The 17,111-nt window shown below is 50.8% G+C and overlaps 1 protein-coding gene across 1 annotated transcript; it reads left to right on the forward strand.

The window, feature by feature from the left end:
* The first annotated feature begins 9,696 nt into the window (after nt 1–9,696).
* Nucleotides 9,697–16,548, forward strand: XKR5 (XK related 5). The gene is made up of 7 exons (XM_086743458.1): nt 9,697–9,754; nt 10,206–10,389; nt 10,469–10,650; nt 12,267–12,476; nt 12,583–12,752; nt 13,182–13,293; nt 14,365–16,548. The coding sequence occupies exons 1-7, from the start codon at nt 9,697–9,699 to the stop codon at nt 15,459–15,461; spliced, it is 2,013 nt and encodes a 670-aa protein (XP_086599584.1). The 3' UTR covers nt 15,462–16,548.
* Nucleotides 16,549–17,111: the final 563 nt, after the last annotated feature.

Consider the following 17,111-nt stretch of genomic DNA (forward strand, 5'->3'; position numbering starts at 1 on the left):
ATGCACCTCGTTGACTGCACATCAACCAATTAATTCCAGTTTCACAGCTCGCCCGTGCAACCGCACTAGGTCCAGCACATCCTGAAAGTGGAGAGCTGGTTTCAGCAAATAGACCATGAATATTACACATGTACAGCAGATCTGGTGAGTCCCTGGAGAGTTAGACTCACAGCACGTACCCAGAAAATCCCAGGCAGAAATATAGGAGTGCTGGGAAGGTTGAATAAAACACTTCTGGTCCCACACTATCTGTCTGTGGGACATTGCAGAGATGACTGTGAGCAGTCTCAGCTCTCAGAAACAGTTTCTTCCAGATGAATTTATTGCTTTAGTATAGGTCCTACTGAAAACAGCCCAAATGTCCACTGTGTTTATCTATGTGTTAAATAAGGACATAAAACAGACCAAAGGAACACTTTGCCCAGTGTCCTGCTATGACAACTGCCATAAGTGGAGGCCCAGGTAAGAGTAAGATCTGGCAGGCATAGATGGCACGTCTCCCATGTTCCTGGTGTTCAGCATTTCATCACAGTCTTTTCCCATCTTTACGCCCTGTAAGGCACTCTCCATCCTATTATCACAGAGATCAACCCCCAACCTCCACCGGCAGTTGTTTGTGCACACCGTGCCCTGCACTGTAATTGTGCCATTTTCAGGGATAATGTTTAAACACGGCCACTTTTGCTGAACAATAAAGTGAGGTTTGGGTTCCAGACTCCTTTGCATCCTCCCAACGGGCACAGCCTTGCACCACCACTTGTGGTTGCACAGGTTTCTCCACTAAGCAGAAGCTCCCAGCAGCATTTGATTCTTAACTCATGATCTTCTGCCTCCCCATCCCAAGTACAAGGTCCCGAAGTAAAGAATATTTGGAGAGCGTGGGACCAGATTCCTTTTTCTCTGCGTGGCTAAAGAATCATTGATTATGAGTGGTTTGTTGTAGGGTGAGCAGAGAAAAAGTGATTTAAGTACAAGAGTCGGCAGACTTGGTGGAAGCCCCATCCCTGGAATCATTCAAGGCCAGGCTGGATGAGACTCTGAGCAACCTGATCTGGTTGGGGATGTCCCTGCTCCTTGCAGGGGGGTTGGACTAGGTGACCTTTGAAGGTCCCTTCCAACCCAAACCATTCTATGATTCTATGATTCTATGACTTTAATGAGGAAAATGCTGGTGCCCAATGGCCATTTTGGGGTTGCCCCTAATTCTTTCAATCCAGACTGATTTTTCAGAGGAGTAGCAAAGGCACTGAATTGATGGTTGGAGTGTTTGCCTCTTAATTTCACATATCATCTGTAATCTGCCAACAAATTTTGATTATATGAGCAAAGTTTCTTTGCAGAAGGCATCTTGTCCGCTTCCTGAAGGGGACAGGAGACCTTCATAAGACACCAGTATCTGCTTCTACATAGCCCCTTATTTTTATTTACACCTTACCTGCAGCTCCATGAAATACCACCAAGAGGAGGCCAAAGAGAAAGGGAAGGATTTTCATGGCAGGAGCTGGATGGCCTGGGAACTCCCGTCACTACAGAGAAAGGAGATCAAGACATTCATAAGGGTATTGTCCTTCCACAATTGTAGTGGGCTGAGAAATGACACACGGAAATGTTCTTCAAGACCAAGAGTTACCTAGTAGAAGTCTTACACACTTTCTTTATAACAATGTCTATTGTCCTAAGAGTTCTCTGGAGCATTCATAGGATTGTGACACAGGAAGAAACTTCCATGCAGAAAAATACAATTTTAAATCTCCTTTTAATTACTGTATTAATTAACCAGTTATTTAACCTAGATTACTTGACACTTTGCAATCTATTACAATAAATTCAGTTTGCTTTGTGGAAGTTAAAGCTGTTAATTCAGAAGGAAAAATAAGACCGTTTTGGCTATATTTATATAAAAATACCCAATGTGTATTCTCAAGCTTTTCTAACTAACAAAAAAAAAGCAGAAATAGTTCCTTCACAGTTAAATTAAAATCTAGCTTCTCCCTATTCTTGCTTAGAGGCTGTTGCTTTTCTTTCACCTTAATAAATACATGACTTCCAGGATTAATTTCTGAGTTTTTGTCTTTCCTCTCAGCTCTCTTCCTGCAGCCAACAAAAACTCTTCTCTGTTATCGATATTTGAAATCTTTAGAACTGGCTCTTTGTAGACCATAGTCACTGCACAGCTAGGGCTATAACAGTGAAATACATGAAAAATATAAAGTCTCCAGCCCATTTAAGGAGGACAGAACTTTTTAAGAGAGGCTGAATAATGAGAAGATTTTGTTCATTACCAGGTAAGAGGAGGCTCTAGATTGGAACAGTCCTTGGGTCAGTGTCAGCCACCCAGATGCATTAAGACGAAGGAGCAGAGCTTGGCTTTATGCTGTTTCTGGAGGGTGGTGAAGGATGCTTGATCTTCACAGCCTTCTGGTGGCCAATCAGACAATCCCCGCAGCTTTGGGGAGCACTGGGGAGGTCCAATGAATCCTCTCCATTACCGTCCTCCTATGAGGAACCGAAGTATTGCTTTCAAAATATTACAGCACTGCTTCGGGAAATGTGCTCAGCTGCATGCAAACCGCCTCGGGCCACCTCCATTTGTGCAACATGTTCGTCCACAGCAGCTCCCTCAAGGTTTCTGTGCCATATATTGTGTGTTTGCTGGCTGAGGCTTGGTGGCAGCTACTCCCCAGCACAATAAAAGCAGCTATACAAGCTGCCGTGCTCCTGGATGGGAGTTCAGTACACCTCATTCGGAAGACAACACTGTGTGATGGGATCCCTCCGGGAAAAAAATCCCCCAATTCACAACTTTTTGTCTCAGTGGCATGGAAAAAAAACATAAACCTGAAGGTATCTTGAAGTTGCTTGGTTCAGGTAGGCTTCATGGTTAGCACGAGCAGCGCCAGTTGTTATTCAATTTCACTGCTCTTTGGGCACAGAAGGAGCTGCTACTTGATCGTCACATCTCTGCTATGGAGCTACCTGCACCAAGTTTATCTCCAGGCCAAAAAGCAGGGTCTGGCCATGTCCATACTATTAAACTCAGCCTCCAGCATGGATTGGCTTCACCTAAATTGTCTGCTGGGAATAGTCCCTGGTCTCTGTCAGCTTTTAAGACTGGAAATTTCAAGGAGAGGGTCAGGGGCAGCTCTATGGTTAAATTATGGAAAGGTGTTGGGCCTAAGCTTGCCTTTGCTCTTGTAACTTGAAAAGAAAAGAATGGAAAAGTAGATTTTAATACAATATCATCCAGTCCTTTGAGGGATATGCAATGATTTCTAGCTCTAGGTATTAATTATGCCTTCTGCAGCAATGCGCTTCGGGTTTTGATGAGTGTAGTTGTGTGCATCTGAGTGTTACCAGTGAACTGGCCAGTTATTTCATCTACCAGATAAATCCCAGCAGGGCTTTCTCCTTAAACACCACAACTCTCTAGTGGGGAAGCACTGCCTCCATCTGTTTTCAGAGGTTTCATATCAATTCTTTAGAAACGTGAAAAATATGTCACCAGAGAGAGAAAAATAATCATCAGCTGGAATTAGGTTCAAAAGACCTGCATTAAATGGGAAGTTATTGCTTCTCTGGAAATCCAGAAAGAAGATTAATGAGCTGTCAGTAATACTTTCTTTGCTTCCTGCCCTGGGCTCGTTGCAGTTTCTGTACCTCCGAGAGGTACAGAAGTAGCAGCTTAGGTCTTGTGAGTGATGAATCTGTCAATACTCAGGTGTCACAATTGGCAAAAACAGGGACTTACTGGGGTAACAATCCTGCAAAGCAAAGCCAACTGATGAGAGATGCTCCAGAGAGCGACTGAATTAATTAAACAGTTAATGAATTGAGTGTGGAGAGGATTTCGGTCTCCCAACAAGAGCCAAAGCCCATGGAGGCTTGCATCGATGGGCACCCAACTTGTGGAGGCTGGTGGCCGCGTGGGCAGTCCCAGCGGGGTGTTTCCCAGAGGTTTCTCCATGAGAAAGCTCTCGGTAGCTGCAGTCCCCACTGTCACCTTTGCACGGGCGTTGCCATCAAGCAAACTGGGCCACGGGGTCTTCCAGGGGCTGAACATTTTGGTTCACAGCTCATAACTGAGCAGGAAGATGGTTTACAGATCACTGCTCGTGATTAAACACCACAGTTAGCAGCATACTGCCACTGGCCTGGCTCTAGGCACCGAGCATCCCCCTTGCCTGTCTTTGGAAGCTGTTTTTCCTCCTTTTTTTTTTGCAATCCCTTTCCCTGCCTTGTCTTTGCTTCATTTTGCTTTCTCTTTCCATACCTTCCCTGCTCTTCAGGAAGCGCACATGAACTTGGGCGCATTCTGGGGGCAAGTCCCCCCATTTTCCCTCAGCAAGATTAGGGATGTTGCAGGGGACATCCTTGCCCATCCTTTCAGCACTCTTTTAATGACTTGCTGTCCATGAATTTGTCTAACACTTTTTGGGCCTGCTGGTGTTTTCTACGTCCACAGCCTCCTGTGCCAGCAAGGTCCAGAAATTCTCTGTCCATGTTCCGCAATTTTATTTTGACATAGCCTTTACTGCCTTGCCAAAAACTGAAGAGTGTACTGAGCTACGGCCACAACACCTCCTACTCCTTTCTCATGAAGGACTACCCTAATGGCTTCCTGCTTTCCATGCATTTACAAAAATTCCTACTCTCTATTCAGGTGTCTGTCGCAAAGGGATCTTCACTTTACTTTTTAGCCCTCTTTCCTTCTTGAGTCTGACCTGCCACGTTTTATGGGAGTCTCCGTACTCCTCTGTGAGTCGTTTGTTCCCCACTGAGCTCCTCCCTGCGAGAGCCTCCCTTGACTTGCCCTTCATGCCTTGCAGGGACTTTTCTTAGACCTCTTTGTTTTCTTTCCCAGTCAAAGCAAATATTTTTCTGAGGTTTCTAGCACAGCCTTTTAAACATCTTTCAGGCTGCCTGCAGGCTTCTTGCTCCTCTGGACTGCTCCTTTTGCTGCTTTTCTTTCATCATTTTTGCTTTTTTTGAGATTAAATATTCACACATTGAATGTGTTTGGTCCCACAACATGGTTAAGCCTAATTGTACTGTGGTTGCTTCTACAAAGCAGCTCTCTCACAAACATCTTTAGATGACCACTCATGACCAAATCCTAAAAGATAACTCTTCTTATGGGTGCCAGAACTAGTTGTTTTAAGAATCATCCTTTTACTGCAACAAAAATGTGATCTCTGCTTCTCCTAACATCATCCACAATCACTTCTCCCAACCACTCTGCTGCATCATCTCGAGGAGGGGAAAGATCTGCAAGAGATGCTATCTGGGTCCATCAGGCAGGGACCATCGCATAAACCCTTCTCTAAGGTTGAGAAATATTTGCAGCTAGGATGTGTAGCAAAACACATCTGGGATGTGATGGCCAGCAATCATGCTCTACACCAAAGGATCAGTTGCCACCAATTGTTGGTCACAATTAAGAATTATTTTGCATTCTATTTTGTTAATGATGCCTGCATTTTTTTTTTTCAAAGGGGATAAACGATTTAGGATGTCCCAAGCACAGCTCCCAAGATCCTTCTCCTCTTACTGGCTGTGGGTGACCAGGAGGCTGACACTTCCTCACTCTGCACCCCAGTTTCTTCATCCCTACAATGTGAGTAGCAACTCTTGCATAGCCTGTAAAGCACTTGATTTCCTAATTGCCGTGATTATACAGCCAGTGAGGAGTGTCCCTTATCACTCCTGAAAGCCAGCCCTGCAAGAGTTGCTGCAACTTTTTGGTATACCTCCAAATATCTGCTTTTTGCTATTGTTATTTCTTATTCCTGAACTGAAAGGGTTAAAATTAATCCCAGGTGGAAGGGCGTGACTTAATCACAACAGCAGGTACCTCCTGTTGGCTTGGCTACCTCCTAGGGGTGGTGCGAGCCTGGGTTCACGAGTACAAAAGACTTTCAAATTCACAGATGGAAGGAGCGATTAAGGTTCTAATAGCACCTATGGGCTTGGAGAGCTTGATTATTATTAATTTTTTTTTTTTTTCCTGTGGTGGTGGCAATGTGTTTGGAATAACATCAGCTGCAGTGCCTTTGCAGGACAAGCTGTGCCTGGAGAAGCTCCTTCACAGAAGGCAGTGCAGATGTTTGAGGAGATTTTCAAGCCGTTTTCCTGGGCTGAACAAATCTGAGCTCATCAACCAAACGTCCTCCTGTCTTGTGCCTGGGTATAAGATGACCTAGAAGACCTTTCCCAGGTTTTGTAAATGCCTGCCCATGAGATGTGGCAGGATATAGGATCCACAGGACCTAAGTCACAGACCTCAGAAACCAGAGGGATTAGAACACTCCTCACCAATGAATTGTTTAAAGCATTTTAGGTTATCACTCATTAGATATTAGATATTATTAGATATTATTAGATATTTACACAGCTGCAACAGTTGGCAAACCACAGTCTCTTTGGACACAGCAAATAAGTATGACAGGAGAGAAAAAAAGCACAGCCCACTTCTGTACTAGAAGGCCGAGGTATTTCATAGAGTCTGCAAGATGGCAGCAGAACATCACTGAAGACTTCAATTTCCAACCCTTGGTGTATCACATAGAATCATAGAATCATAGAATGGTTAGGGTTGGAAGGGACCTTTAAAGCCCATCCAGCGCAACCCACCTGCAAGGAGGGGGACATCTCCAACCAGATCAGGTTGCTCACAGCCCCAGCCAACCTGGCCTGGAATGTTTCCAGGGATGGGGCATCCACCGCCTCTCTGGGCAACCTGGGCCAGTGTGCCACCATCCTCAGCATAAAAAAAAAAATTCCTGATGTCTAATCTGAATCTACCTCCTTCTATTTTAAAACCATGACCCCTTGTCCTGTCACACCAGGCCCTGCTGAAGAGCCTCTCCCCACCTTTCCTGCAGCCCCCTTTGGGCACTGGGAGGCCGCTCTCAGCTCTCCCCGGAGCCTCCTCTTCTCCAGGCTGAACAGCCCCAGCTCTCTCAGCCTGGCCTCACAGCAGAGCTGCTCCAGCCCTCTCAGCATCTGCATGGCCTCCTCTGGGCCTTCTCCAACAGCTCCACGTCCTTCTCATGTTGGGGGCTCCAGAACTGGACACAGTACTCCAGGTGGGGTCTCACCAGGGCAGAGCAGAGGGGCAGAATCACCTCCCTCGCTCTGCTGCCCACGCTCCTCTTGATGCAGCCCAGGATGCCGTTGGCTTTCTGGGCCGCAAGGGCGCATTGCCAGTTCATGTTGAGCTTCTCATCCACCAGCACTCCCAAGTCCTTCTCCTCAGGGCTGCTCTCCATCCATTCTCCACCCAGCCTGTATTTGTCCTTGAAATTGCCCCAGCCCGTGTGCAGGACCTTGCACTTGGCCTGGTTGAACTTCATGAGGTTTGCATGGGCCCACCTCTCCAGCCTGTCAAGGTCCCTCTGGATGGCATCCCTCCCTCCCAGCGTGTCGACGGCACCACACAGCTTGGTGTCATCGGCGAACTTGCTGAGGGTGCACTCTATCTCACTGGCCTCAAGAAATCCAGATTCTGCACAGAAAGGAATATTGGTTCACAGTTTAGACCCAAAAAAGCTTGCTCAAAGCCACATAAAGACTGAATCCAGAGTCAGCCCCACCACGATGTTTTACGTCTCTGTGAGCAGCTCCAGCAGCACAGCTAACAAATCTCTGCAATTAATTGTGCTCCCACTTCAAGAGGAGGTTAAGATATGAGAAGGTGCAGCAGAGAGTCCCGAAAAAAATAACTTGAGGGTTGGAGAAACTGTTTTGCGTGGAGGAGATGAGGACCTTCATTTGCTAAGCTTGCTAAATAAAATACAGAAAGGAGACTTCCCCATCCTCTGGATGAAGCTTCGTTGGAGACCAGAGGGGTTTTTTATCAAGAGATGCTCCTGGGTGCTGAAATCCAGCGGAGAAAAGCGCAGCCAAACCGGTGGCTGGAAGGCAGCCAGAGCAACTGGGAGTTGGCAGCAAAACTGGAGAGAGTGGCTAGCTCTGGGAATATCTTCTGGAAGGCTTTCCGGCTTTCTCCATCTCTGGCTGGCAATGTTTCAGGGTGGCAATGGCACGTCTCGTGTGCCATGGGAATTTATTCCTGCCTTGGAACAAAGCCTCCGGGCAAGAGGAGGGACCGATTTTGTCATCGGGCACTTTGAGACCGTGGTATTTGTTGCGGTATAAACTGTGGAGGACAAGGCTTGGAGACAACCAAAACCAAGCTTCACTGGGGACCTATAGAGAACCCTGGAAACCAAGCTTTTATATTTCAAAAAGCCCACGCTCTGGAATTGAGCTGAATGGATGAGGAATTTTGCTCCTGTCAAGCACCAGAGTCCAGGCTTTGTTCCCAGGGCTGCAAAGAAACTCGCTGAAATTTCAAAAACCAGCAGTAAACGCGTGAAAGCCCCCCAAACACACGCACATCCCAACAGCCCAGCCTGGTGCACAAACCTTCGGGAGCTTCCCGCACGAATTTGCAAAAGCAGTGACAAAACTTCAGATGATATTTGGAACAGCCGGTCCTGGCCGTTCCTGAGGATTGATTTTCCAGAAAGCACTTGCTCCTCAGGGGACGGAGTCTTCAGGGCTGGAAATTAGGGGGGAAAAAAAAAAAAAAAAAGCAGACGGGAGGTGTCTGTGTTCACGAGGGCATCTGCAACCACCAGCGGTGGGGATCGCATTTCACAAAGGTTTAATTTCTTGGGGGAAGGGGGTGGGGGGAACTGAATTAACATGTGGGACCCTGCACATCGTGTCCCGGCTGCCACCTAGTGCTCGTCCCTGCGCTGGGTGCGCGTTGCTTGGGCGTCGCACGAGGACGTCAGGGCCAGCTTGCGCACAAGAAACTGGGGAATATGGGAATGGCTTGTGCAAGCGCACAAGAAACTGGGGAACACTGGGATGGACTTGAGCAAGTGTAGAACAACCTGAGGAACTTTGGAATGGGCTTGTGGAAGTGCGTAAGAAACTGGAAAACATCAAGATGGGCTTGTGGAAGTGCACAAGAAACTGGAAAACATCAAGATGGACTCGTGCACGTGCACAACCTGAGGAACATGGAGGTGGGCTTGTGCAAACGCACAGGAAACTGGGGAACACTGGGATGGACTTGAGCGAGTGTAGAACAACCTGAGGAACTTTGGAATGGGCTTGTGGAAGTGCACAAGAAACTGGAAAACATCAAGATGGACTCGTGCACGTGCACAACCTGAGGAACATCGAGGTGGGCTTGTGCAAATGCACAGGAAACTGGGGAACACTGGGATGGACTTGAGCGAGTGTAGAACAACCTGAGGAACTTTGGAATGGGCTTGTGGAAGTGCGCAAGAAACTGGAAAACATCGGGACGGACTTGTGCCCGTGCAGAACAACCTGAAAAAAAAAACAAACTGGGACAAACTTGTGCAAAGTGTGCAAGAAACTGGGGAACATCAGGACGGACTTGTGCAAGTGCACAGTAAACTGAGGAACATCGGGGCTGGCTTCTGCAAACGTACAACAACCCGACGGAGCTCGGGCTGCTGCGACCCCGTCTACGCTGCCCCGAAACCCCGCGCAGCTGGCGTGACGCAAGCAGCGTGACGTAGCAGGGCTCGGCGGGAAAGCGGGGGGAGGCGGCGGGGAGGGGGGAGGCACCCGGGGGGAAGGACCGGCCTGAGAGGCTCCTTCTTCCTCCACCTCCTCCTCCTCCTCCTCCTCCTCCTCCTCGGGGCGCGCAGGATGCGCGGAGCCTTCCCGGCGCTTTGCCTGGCGCTGCTGGCGGCGGAGCGCGGGGCGCGTGAGTCGGGCGCGCAGGATGCGCGGGGCTGCGCGCGGGCGGAGGGGAAGGCGGGGGCGCGCGGGTTCTGCGCGGGGGACTCACGGGCGGCGGCGGCCCCGGGCGCGGGGCTCTTCGTACCCGCGCACATCCCAGCCATTTTCTTTTTTTTTTTTTTTTTAATTTCGAAAAATTGACATTTTAAATTTTTATTTATTTATTTCTTTGGGGCACGAGCCCTTCCCCAAGCGCTTTTTATCAGCGCCCTTCTCCGAGCCGGGCCCCTTGGCGGCGATGGCTGTGCCGTAGCTGACAAGCCACTGAGAGCCGGCCGCCGGAGATAAGACGAAGCCAAGGGCTGTGAACGCAGCTCGGGATCTGAATTTGGATGGGTTATGGGGCAGCACGTTTCAATTTCTGGGTGCAGGTGGCTGTGGCATCCCTCAGCGGTGCCTTTCTTGCCGTTCTCCAGGGCTCTGTGTCATCATCCACTACCTTGCCCACAGGCAACCGGGCTGGTTGGGGTTGACCGTCGCCTGCACGGTGCCCGGCTACGCGGCTCAGCTCCTGAGCATCCTCTGGTTCAGGGCGGATGGGCGCCCAGCCGGCTGCTGGCTCCTGACCCTCCATCTCCTGCAGCTGGGCCTCTGGAAGCGGTGAGAGATGCTCCCCGTGCTCCATCCTGAGTGCGGTCCCAAAACCAGGGTGGACATCCCATCGCGGTGGCTTTTGCAGGTACTGGGATGTTTTGCGGTTGGCGGTGAAGATGGACAGCAGCGCCGGTGCCGGGGAACTGCTGACGCAGCGCGGGGACGTGTGTGTGCTGCGGCTCCTGGAAGCCCTGCTGCAGACCCTGCCTCACCTCCTGCTGCAGACCTACGTCGTGGTGGCCGTCGAGCCAGCGGGCATTGTCCCCGGTAAGCGGGGAGTTCCCCGGGAGGGTGCGTCGAGCAGTGGAGGGGTCATGTGTTTGGATGGGGGGGGACTTATCTGTGGCAGGGCACAGGACAGGCTCTGGAAGGCTTGGGAAGCCCCAAGGCAAAGCGGCAGGGACAAATATGGCTTAAAGATCTGCTGTGGTTGAACCTGGAGGAATCTGTGGCTTCTCCTGGCCGGTACGGTCAGACTCCGTAGAGGGGACCTCCGTGGCAGACTGTGCTTTGGTTGGGTTTGAACCCAACACGTGTTCTTAGTGATGGTCCGGCCCTAATGGCAGCGCAATGCTGGGCGTTTAGGGTTTTTTACTGTCAGAGCGGTCAGGCACTGGAACAGGCTGTCCAAGGAAGTTGTGGAGTCACCATCCCTGGAGGTGTTCAAAGAACATGTAGACGTGGCACTTCAGGACATAGTTTAGTAGGCATGGTGGTAGGTTGATGGTTGGACTTGATGATCTTGGAGGTCTCTTCCAACCTTAAAGATTCTATGATTCTATGGTTTTGGGGGCTGCTTTGTAGAAAAGGTGAACTTCCAGGTTGTCGTAGTTCACCCCTGACGGGTGAACGCAGTCTCTCTCTCACTCCCCCTACTCTCTGAGAGAATAGGAGGAGATTTGGCAAACAAAAGAAAACCAGAAGGAAAAAAAAAACCAAACACGTGGGTTGAGACTGAACAAAAAGTAAATTTAACAGTAATGACAGAAGAAAACAAAACAGTGATGGAACACAAACACAGTACAATAGCTCCCAACAGATCTCCACATCCAGTCTCTTCCAAATAGCAGAAGGCCTCCCTTCAGCACCCTCCTCACTTATATACTGAGCATGATGTCAGATGGGATGGAATAGCCCTTTGGCTAATTTGGGTAAATTAACCCCAGCTGTTAGCTAATTAGTTAACTATCCCAGCCATAGGGGCTACCAGCTTCAGTTCTCCACCCAGCTCAGGTAAATATTAACTCTGTCCTGGCCAGAACCAGGACACAGGTGTGCAAAGGGAGAAGTTGGGGTGCGGCATCACAGCATGCGCAAGGTCACACTCAAGCTGGTGTCAGTCTCCGGTCGGATTCGCAGTGACCAGAGATGGACCTGGCCTGCCGCTGCAGAGCTCTGTCTGTGGTCGGAGGATTTAAGCAGGGAGATGCTGAGCGTGTAGAGGAGACCAGATTCAGCAGGAATTGGTTGAAATAGAATCACAGAATTATAGAATAGTTAGGGTCATCTAGTCCAACCCCCCTGCAAGAAACAGAGACATCTCCAAGCAGATCAGGTTGCTCAGAGCCCCGGCCAACCTGGCCTGCAATGTTTCCAGGGATGGGGCATCCAGCGCCTCTCTGGGCAACCTGGGACAGTGCTCTACTACCCTCAGTGTAAAACAATACTCCAGTTAGCAGGACAACGAGGTGACTGGCTTGTGTCAGGGTGCCGTGCTACCAACACCTCGTTAGCACTGAAATATGTCCCTGCTCCTCACAGGGGAATTGGACTAGGTGACCTTTAAAGGTCCCTTCCAACCCAAATCATTCTATGGTTCTGTATGGTCCTACAGTGCAGTCTGGCATCCCTTAGAGCATTTGACTGTCCCTGTGCCCGTGCAGGAGTCAGCGCGGGGCTGTCCTTGCTCTCCCTCGCTTGGGCTTTGGTCTCCTACAACCGCTTCGCCTGCCTGCTGAGACCCGGACACCTCTGCCCACCAGCCGCGGCCGTCCTCTGCCTGCTGCTCTGGAGGATGGGGATGCTGGGGACCAGGGTCGTGGCCCTGGTGTTCTTTGCCAGGCTGTATTCCTTCTGGGTTTTTGCTGTGGCAGGTAAGACCTGTGGACATCTTCTCTATGTCCCATCCTGCTCTCAGCCGCAGGGATGCTCCTGGGAGCTCCGGGATGGCTTTGCCCTTTCCATCCCTTCCCCTTGTAGGTGTCCACTGGCTGCTCATGTCCTTCTGGCTGGTGGCCCAGCAGACAGACATCGTGGCCCAGCCCTGCCGCTGGAGGCTGTTCAATTGCCTGGTGGGAGCCGTGTACGTCTTCTGCTACGTTAACGTCCGACCCGGTCCCTCCAAGCACAGGGTAGCCGTGTTTTATGCAGTAAGTACCTGGGATATTTGACATTTCACATGGCTGTCGCTGCTGGAGAGCAGCAATAGCTTGAGACTCTCCGTTCTCATGTCTCGCATCACCACTTGATAACAATCCAGCATTTCCCATGTCCTGATAAAGCCGCGTGGTCACCAAGGTGGATGCACCGTCTGTTCTGGCTTTATTTTCTCATCAGCAGTCATACGATATCTTGATAAGACAAGAGCTGCCCTGCCAGAGTGATTTTTCATGGTCAGGCAGAAAAAAAAAGGGTCAAGACCTTACAGAAAGTTGAATTCAGCAACCCTTATGTTTTAAATCGTAAGTTAGGTGCAAGATAAATCAGCAAAATCTAGAAAGGGGGTGTTTTCTGTCATCAGAAGCGCGTCTAAAGCCATCAGAAGGATAAAAGTGACGACTCTTCCCTCTGCTCTGCAGATCATGCTGATGGAAAACACCCTCCTGCTGCTGCTGGCCACCCGGTTCCTGCAGGCAGAGCTGAGGAACAGCCTGTGCCTGACCGGGGCCGTCATGTCAGGGTCTGTGATAGGTAAGATCTGGGTTTTAGAGCCTGGATTGCATGTTTTGAGAGTAAATGAGCATCATCAGTTATGGATGGAACACAGGAGATCACTGCAAGGAACCCCACAACGCAGCTGAAGGAACTGAGAGGTTGTATGATGCTTCCAAACAACCCTCTGGCACCTCTGTGTCCAAAACTGGCACTGGGTTGGGATGGGAGTTCCTGTTTGCTGGGTGAGGTCCCCCAACCGGCTGCACGCAGATCAGCCATGTTCAAGAGAGAGCACGTTTGGGCTGGCAAAGGAGCAATTCCTCTGGCCTTGAATGAGTTTAGGATAGAATCACAGAATGGTTTGGGTGGGAAGGGACCATTAAAGCCCATCCAGTCCAACCCCCCTGCAAGGAGCAGGGACATCTCCAACCAGATCAGGTTGCTCACAGCCCCGGCCAACCTGGCCTGGAATGTTTCCAGGGATGGGGCATCCACTGCCTCTCTGGGCAACCTGTTCCAGAGTTCTACAACCCTCAGTGTAAAAAATTTCTTCCTTATGTCTGATCTAAACCTACCAGCTTTTAGTTTAAAGCCATTACCCCTCGTCCTATCACAGCAGGCCCTGCTGAAGAGTCTCTCCCCATCTTTCCTGTAGCCCCCTTTAGGTACTGGAAGGCCGCTCTAAGATCTCCCTGGAGCCTCCTCTGAAGGCTCTGTGTTCAGCCTCCTGCTGAATAGCCCCAACTCTCTCAGCCTGGCCTCACAGGAGAGGTGGTGTCTTAAAAGTGCGCTGTGTTTAATGGCTACAGGACAGGGATGCTGCGAGATGGAAAGGATTCCAGCATCACACGCCTCCTCCGTGCCCTGTGCCGTCTCCTGGTGCTCAGCGGCTCCCTCACTATGCACCTATCAGTCTGCAAATCAATCCATCCATTTTTGCATCCCTAAAAATGCTTGAAAGACATGTTGCTCTGACACCTGATGCCCAGCAGCACCTCTGCAAAGGGCCTCTTGACCTGGAGGTGGCAGTGAGGTCTGGTCTGTCCTCCGCACCTCACCGAAACGCTGCTGGCACTCATCCCTTGACACCTCTCTGCTCTTTTTCAGGTGCCGCAGCTCTGGTGGTTTATTACAGCCTGCTCCATCCCAAGTCCACCGAGATCTGGCAGGGCTTCCTGGAGACAACCTGCAGTGCTGCGGCCGCCGGTGATGACGAGGTTGCTGGAGACAGCTCCCACCTAGGGCAGAGTTGGGGAATTTCGGGACACAGCGGATCCTTAGCAGGGGAAGGGACCACGGCAGATCCCAAAAATGGGAACAGCTCGTCGCTCCTCCAATTTGGAGAGCGTTTGGAGGACGGCTGGATGAACCATCACCACTGGCTGCTGGTCAAGCTGGCCTTGAAGACAGGAGATATGTCCAAGATCAATGCAGCTTTTGGAGATGGTGGCGTGGGAGAGGTTTACCCTGGAAGATGGGTGATGGAGAAACCCGCCGGCATTGAGCCTGGGGCAAACCTTTCCCCCTCAGCGAGGGAAAACCGTCCTGGGAGTGTTGAATCTGCTCTGACTGATGAGAAATTGCTGGCGATGGGAAACGGAGGAGGCAGCAAATCCAGCGTCGGCGCTGTGAGGACACGACAGGAGGACGGAGCAGGGCAGGAGCCTGGTTTGCACCCAGCCGTGTCCTTTCCCAGCAGCTTCTCCCCGGATCCGGCCGAGGGCTCCTCTGTGTATTTCAGCGCGAGCACGGGAGGCGTCACCTCTCTCAGTGTGGGGACAACCACAGCTACGTGCGTGGCCCTGGGGCAAAGGTTCGACAAAGCCCAGCCTCCCCCAGGCTGCCTGGGAGGAGAAGGAGGAGGAGGAGGAGGGGATTTATCCCTTGGGATGGCGAGCATCAGCCCAATCCTGGGTGCTTGTGCCCACAAGCATCTGCGGAGCAGCTCTTCCCTTGGTGGCACGAGTGACTGCGGGGTGGCCGGTCCCCCCAAGGAGGGCTCAGAGCCCGTGGGGCTGGAGGATGCCCTTGGGGAGTGGCTTTACTTTTGGGACACCCACCCTTGTAGCACACAGGGGACTGTCGTGAGGAGCAAGCTGAGGCCACCGTGCCTCACCTCCACCCCCAAGGCCGACTCTAAATGTCCCCAGCGAGGACTCGGGGAGCCGGGAGAGGGGACAGAGCTATCCGGGCTGCTGGAGTGACCCTCCAAATCGCTGCACCGTCACCCTGGGTCAGTGTCGGGGTGACCACCTCGTCGACCGGGTACGGCAGGCGGCGGTGGGATGTTAATGCTGGCCGTGAAGGCTGTCCCCATGGTGCCGCTGCCGCCGGGCAGATATCCTTCATCGCTAGAACATCACCTTCCTGCCGGTGCATCTTCTACTTGTGGTTTTGAAGATCGTGTCTTAAAAAAAAAACCCTTGAGACTCCAGATTTAGCTATTTATTAAACTTATTTATGTAACAATCGTGCTAGGCAGCTGGAGAATGCTGCTTTTGATATATTTGTGATGATGTCTTGAAGCGTGTCCTGTACGAGCTGGTGGTCGGTCCCAGCATGGAGATCTGGCTCCAGGGGCTGCAAGGAGTCTTCTCAGGACAAGCAAGTGCCTAAACCAGAAAAATAGTGAGGTTTACTTTCAAATGGCCTTCCTTCTGGGGAGAATAACCCTCAAGTGACCCTTTCTGCCCAATCTCTTCCTTTCCCCTTCCACTCAGCTGCAGATAATCCAGATCTGGCTGGAGGCTTCCTCCTAAATTTAACCTCAAGCCAAATCTCAAACCAGATCTGCCTACTCCTGCCACCAGAAAATCCCCATCGCAGGCAGGGTTTGTTTATATTGGGAACTAAAATCCTCAATACCATGGTCTCAGAAATTGGTGATGCCACCAAGCAGGCTGGCTGGACATGGGTTTGTGTCCAGGACGTGGCTTGACCTGTTGATTGAGATCTGCACATCCGGCTGCGTCCTCCAGCTGTTGTCCCGTTGTGGGCAACGTTCCGGTGATGCCACAGGGCAGGAAAGGCAGCAGGAAGGACAGGCATGCAATGAATTATTAAAAAAAAAACCTTCTGTGTAGCGTTGGCTGCTCAGGACTAACCCAGTCAGATGTTTCTTCAAGCTGATCCGGGCAGCGAAAGCCCGGTTGGTGCCAATTTCGGAGTGAAGCTGTTTTCCAGCGTGGCGAAAGCTCCGTGTCTCTGTTCAGACCCCAGCACCGCTGGGCTCTGCGGGGAGGAAGCAGCTGCAGCGGCTTTTCCAGAGTCTTCCTCACTATGTGCATCACACAGGAGGCAGCGGAGCTGCCGAGGCATTGTGGAATTTTTTATCTATTTTGGTTTTCTGCCTTTGGTAATACATAATGATGCTTTAAGAAACAAACCAGCCTTTGCTGTGCCTGTGTTTCGTGTTGGGGGTGCACGTAAGCATGGAGAGGTCCTCCCTGGACCTTGCTGTAGGAGATGTTGGACCTTGGTCTGCTGCTTTGCAAGCCAACTGCTGCCCAGCTTCCTGGCTGGATGTGACATCGCCTCCTCCCCTCTCCTTTGCAACTCCATTTTCCTGTTTTCTTAGATACTTTACCCATTCTGGTTCTACCTGCCCCTAGTCAAGCTGTTTGTGTAACTGAGCAGGGTTTTTCCCTTTCTCCAGCTCGGACTCCACATCCCCTCCGTCCTCTCTTCCCTGCTTTGCTCCTGCAGCCCCAGGAGAGCTGGCGTTTGGGATTTGCAGTGGGAGGATGAAGAAGGGTCCACACCCAGCACCTTTCCAGCTGGGGCCACCTCAGTCTGCGGGAGCTGGGCACTTCCATGTGGCATGCAGATAGCAGCGGGTTGGGTCAGTTTGGTTG

Source organism: Chlamydotis macqueenii, chromosome 3 (assembly GCF_036417535.1).
Source record: "Chlamydotis macqueenii isolate bChlMac1 chromosome 3, bChlMac1.mat, whole genome shotgun sequence".
Lineage (NCBI taxonomy): Eukaryota > Metazoa > Chordata > Aves > Otidiformes > Otididae > Chlamydotis > Chlamydotis macqueenii.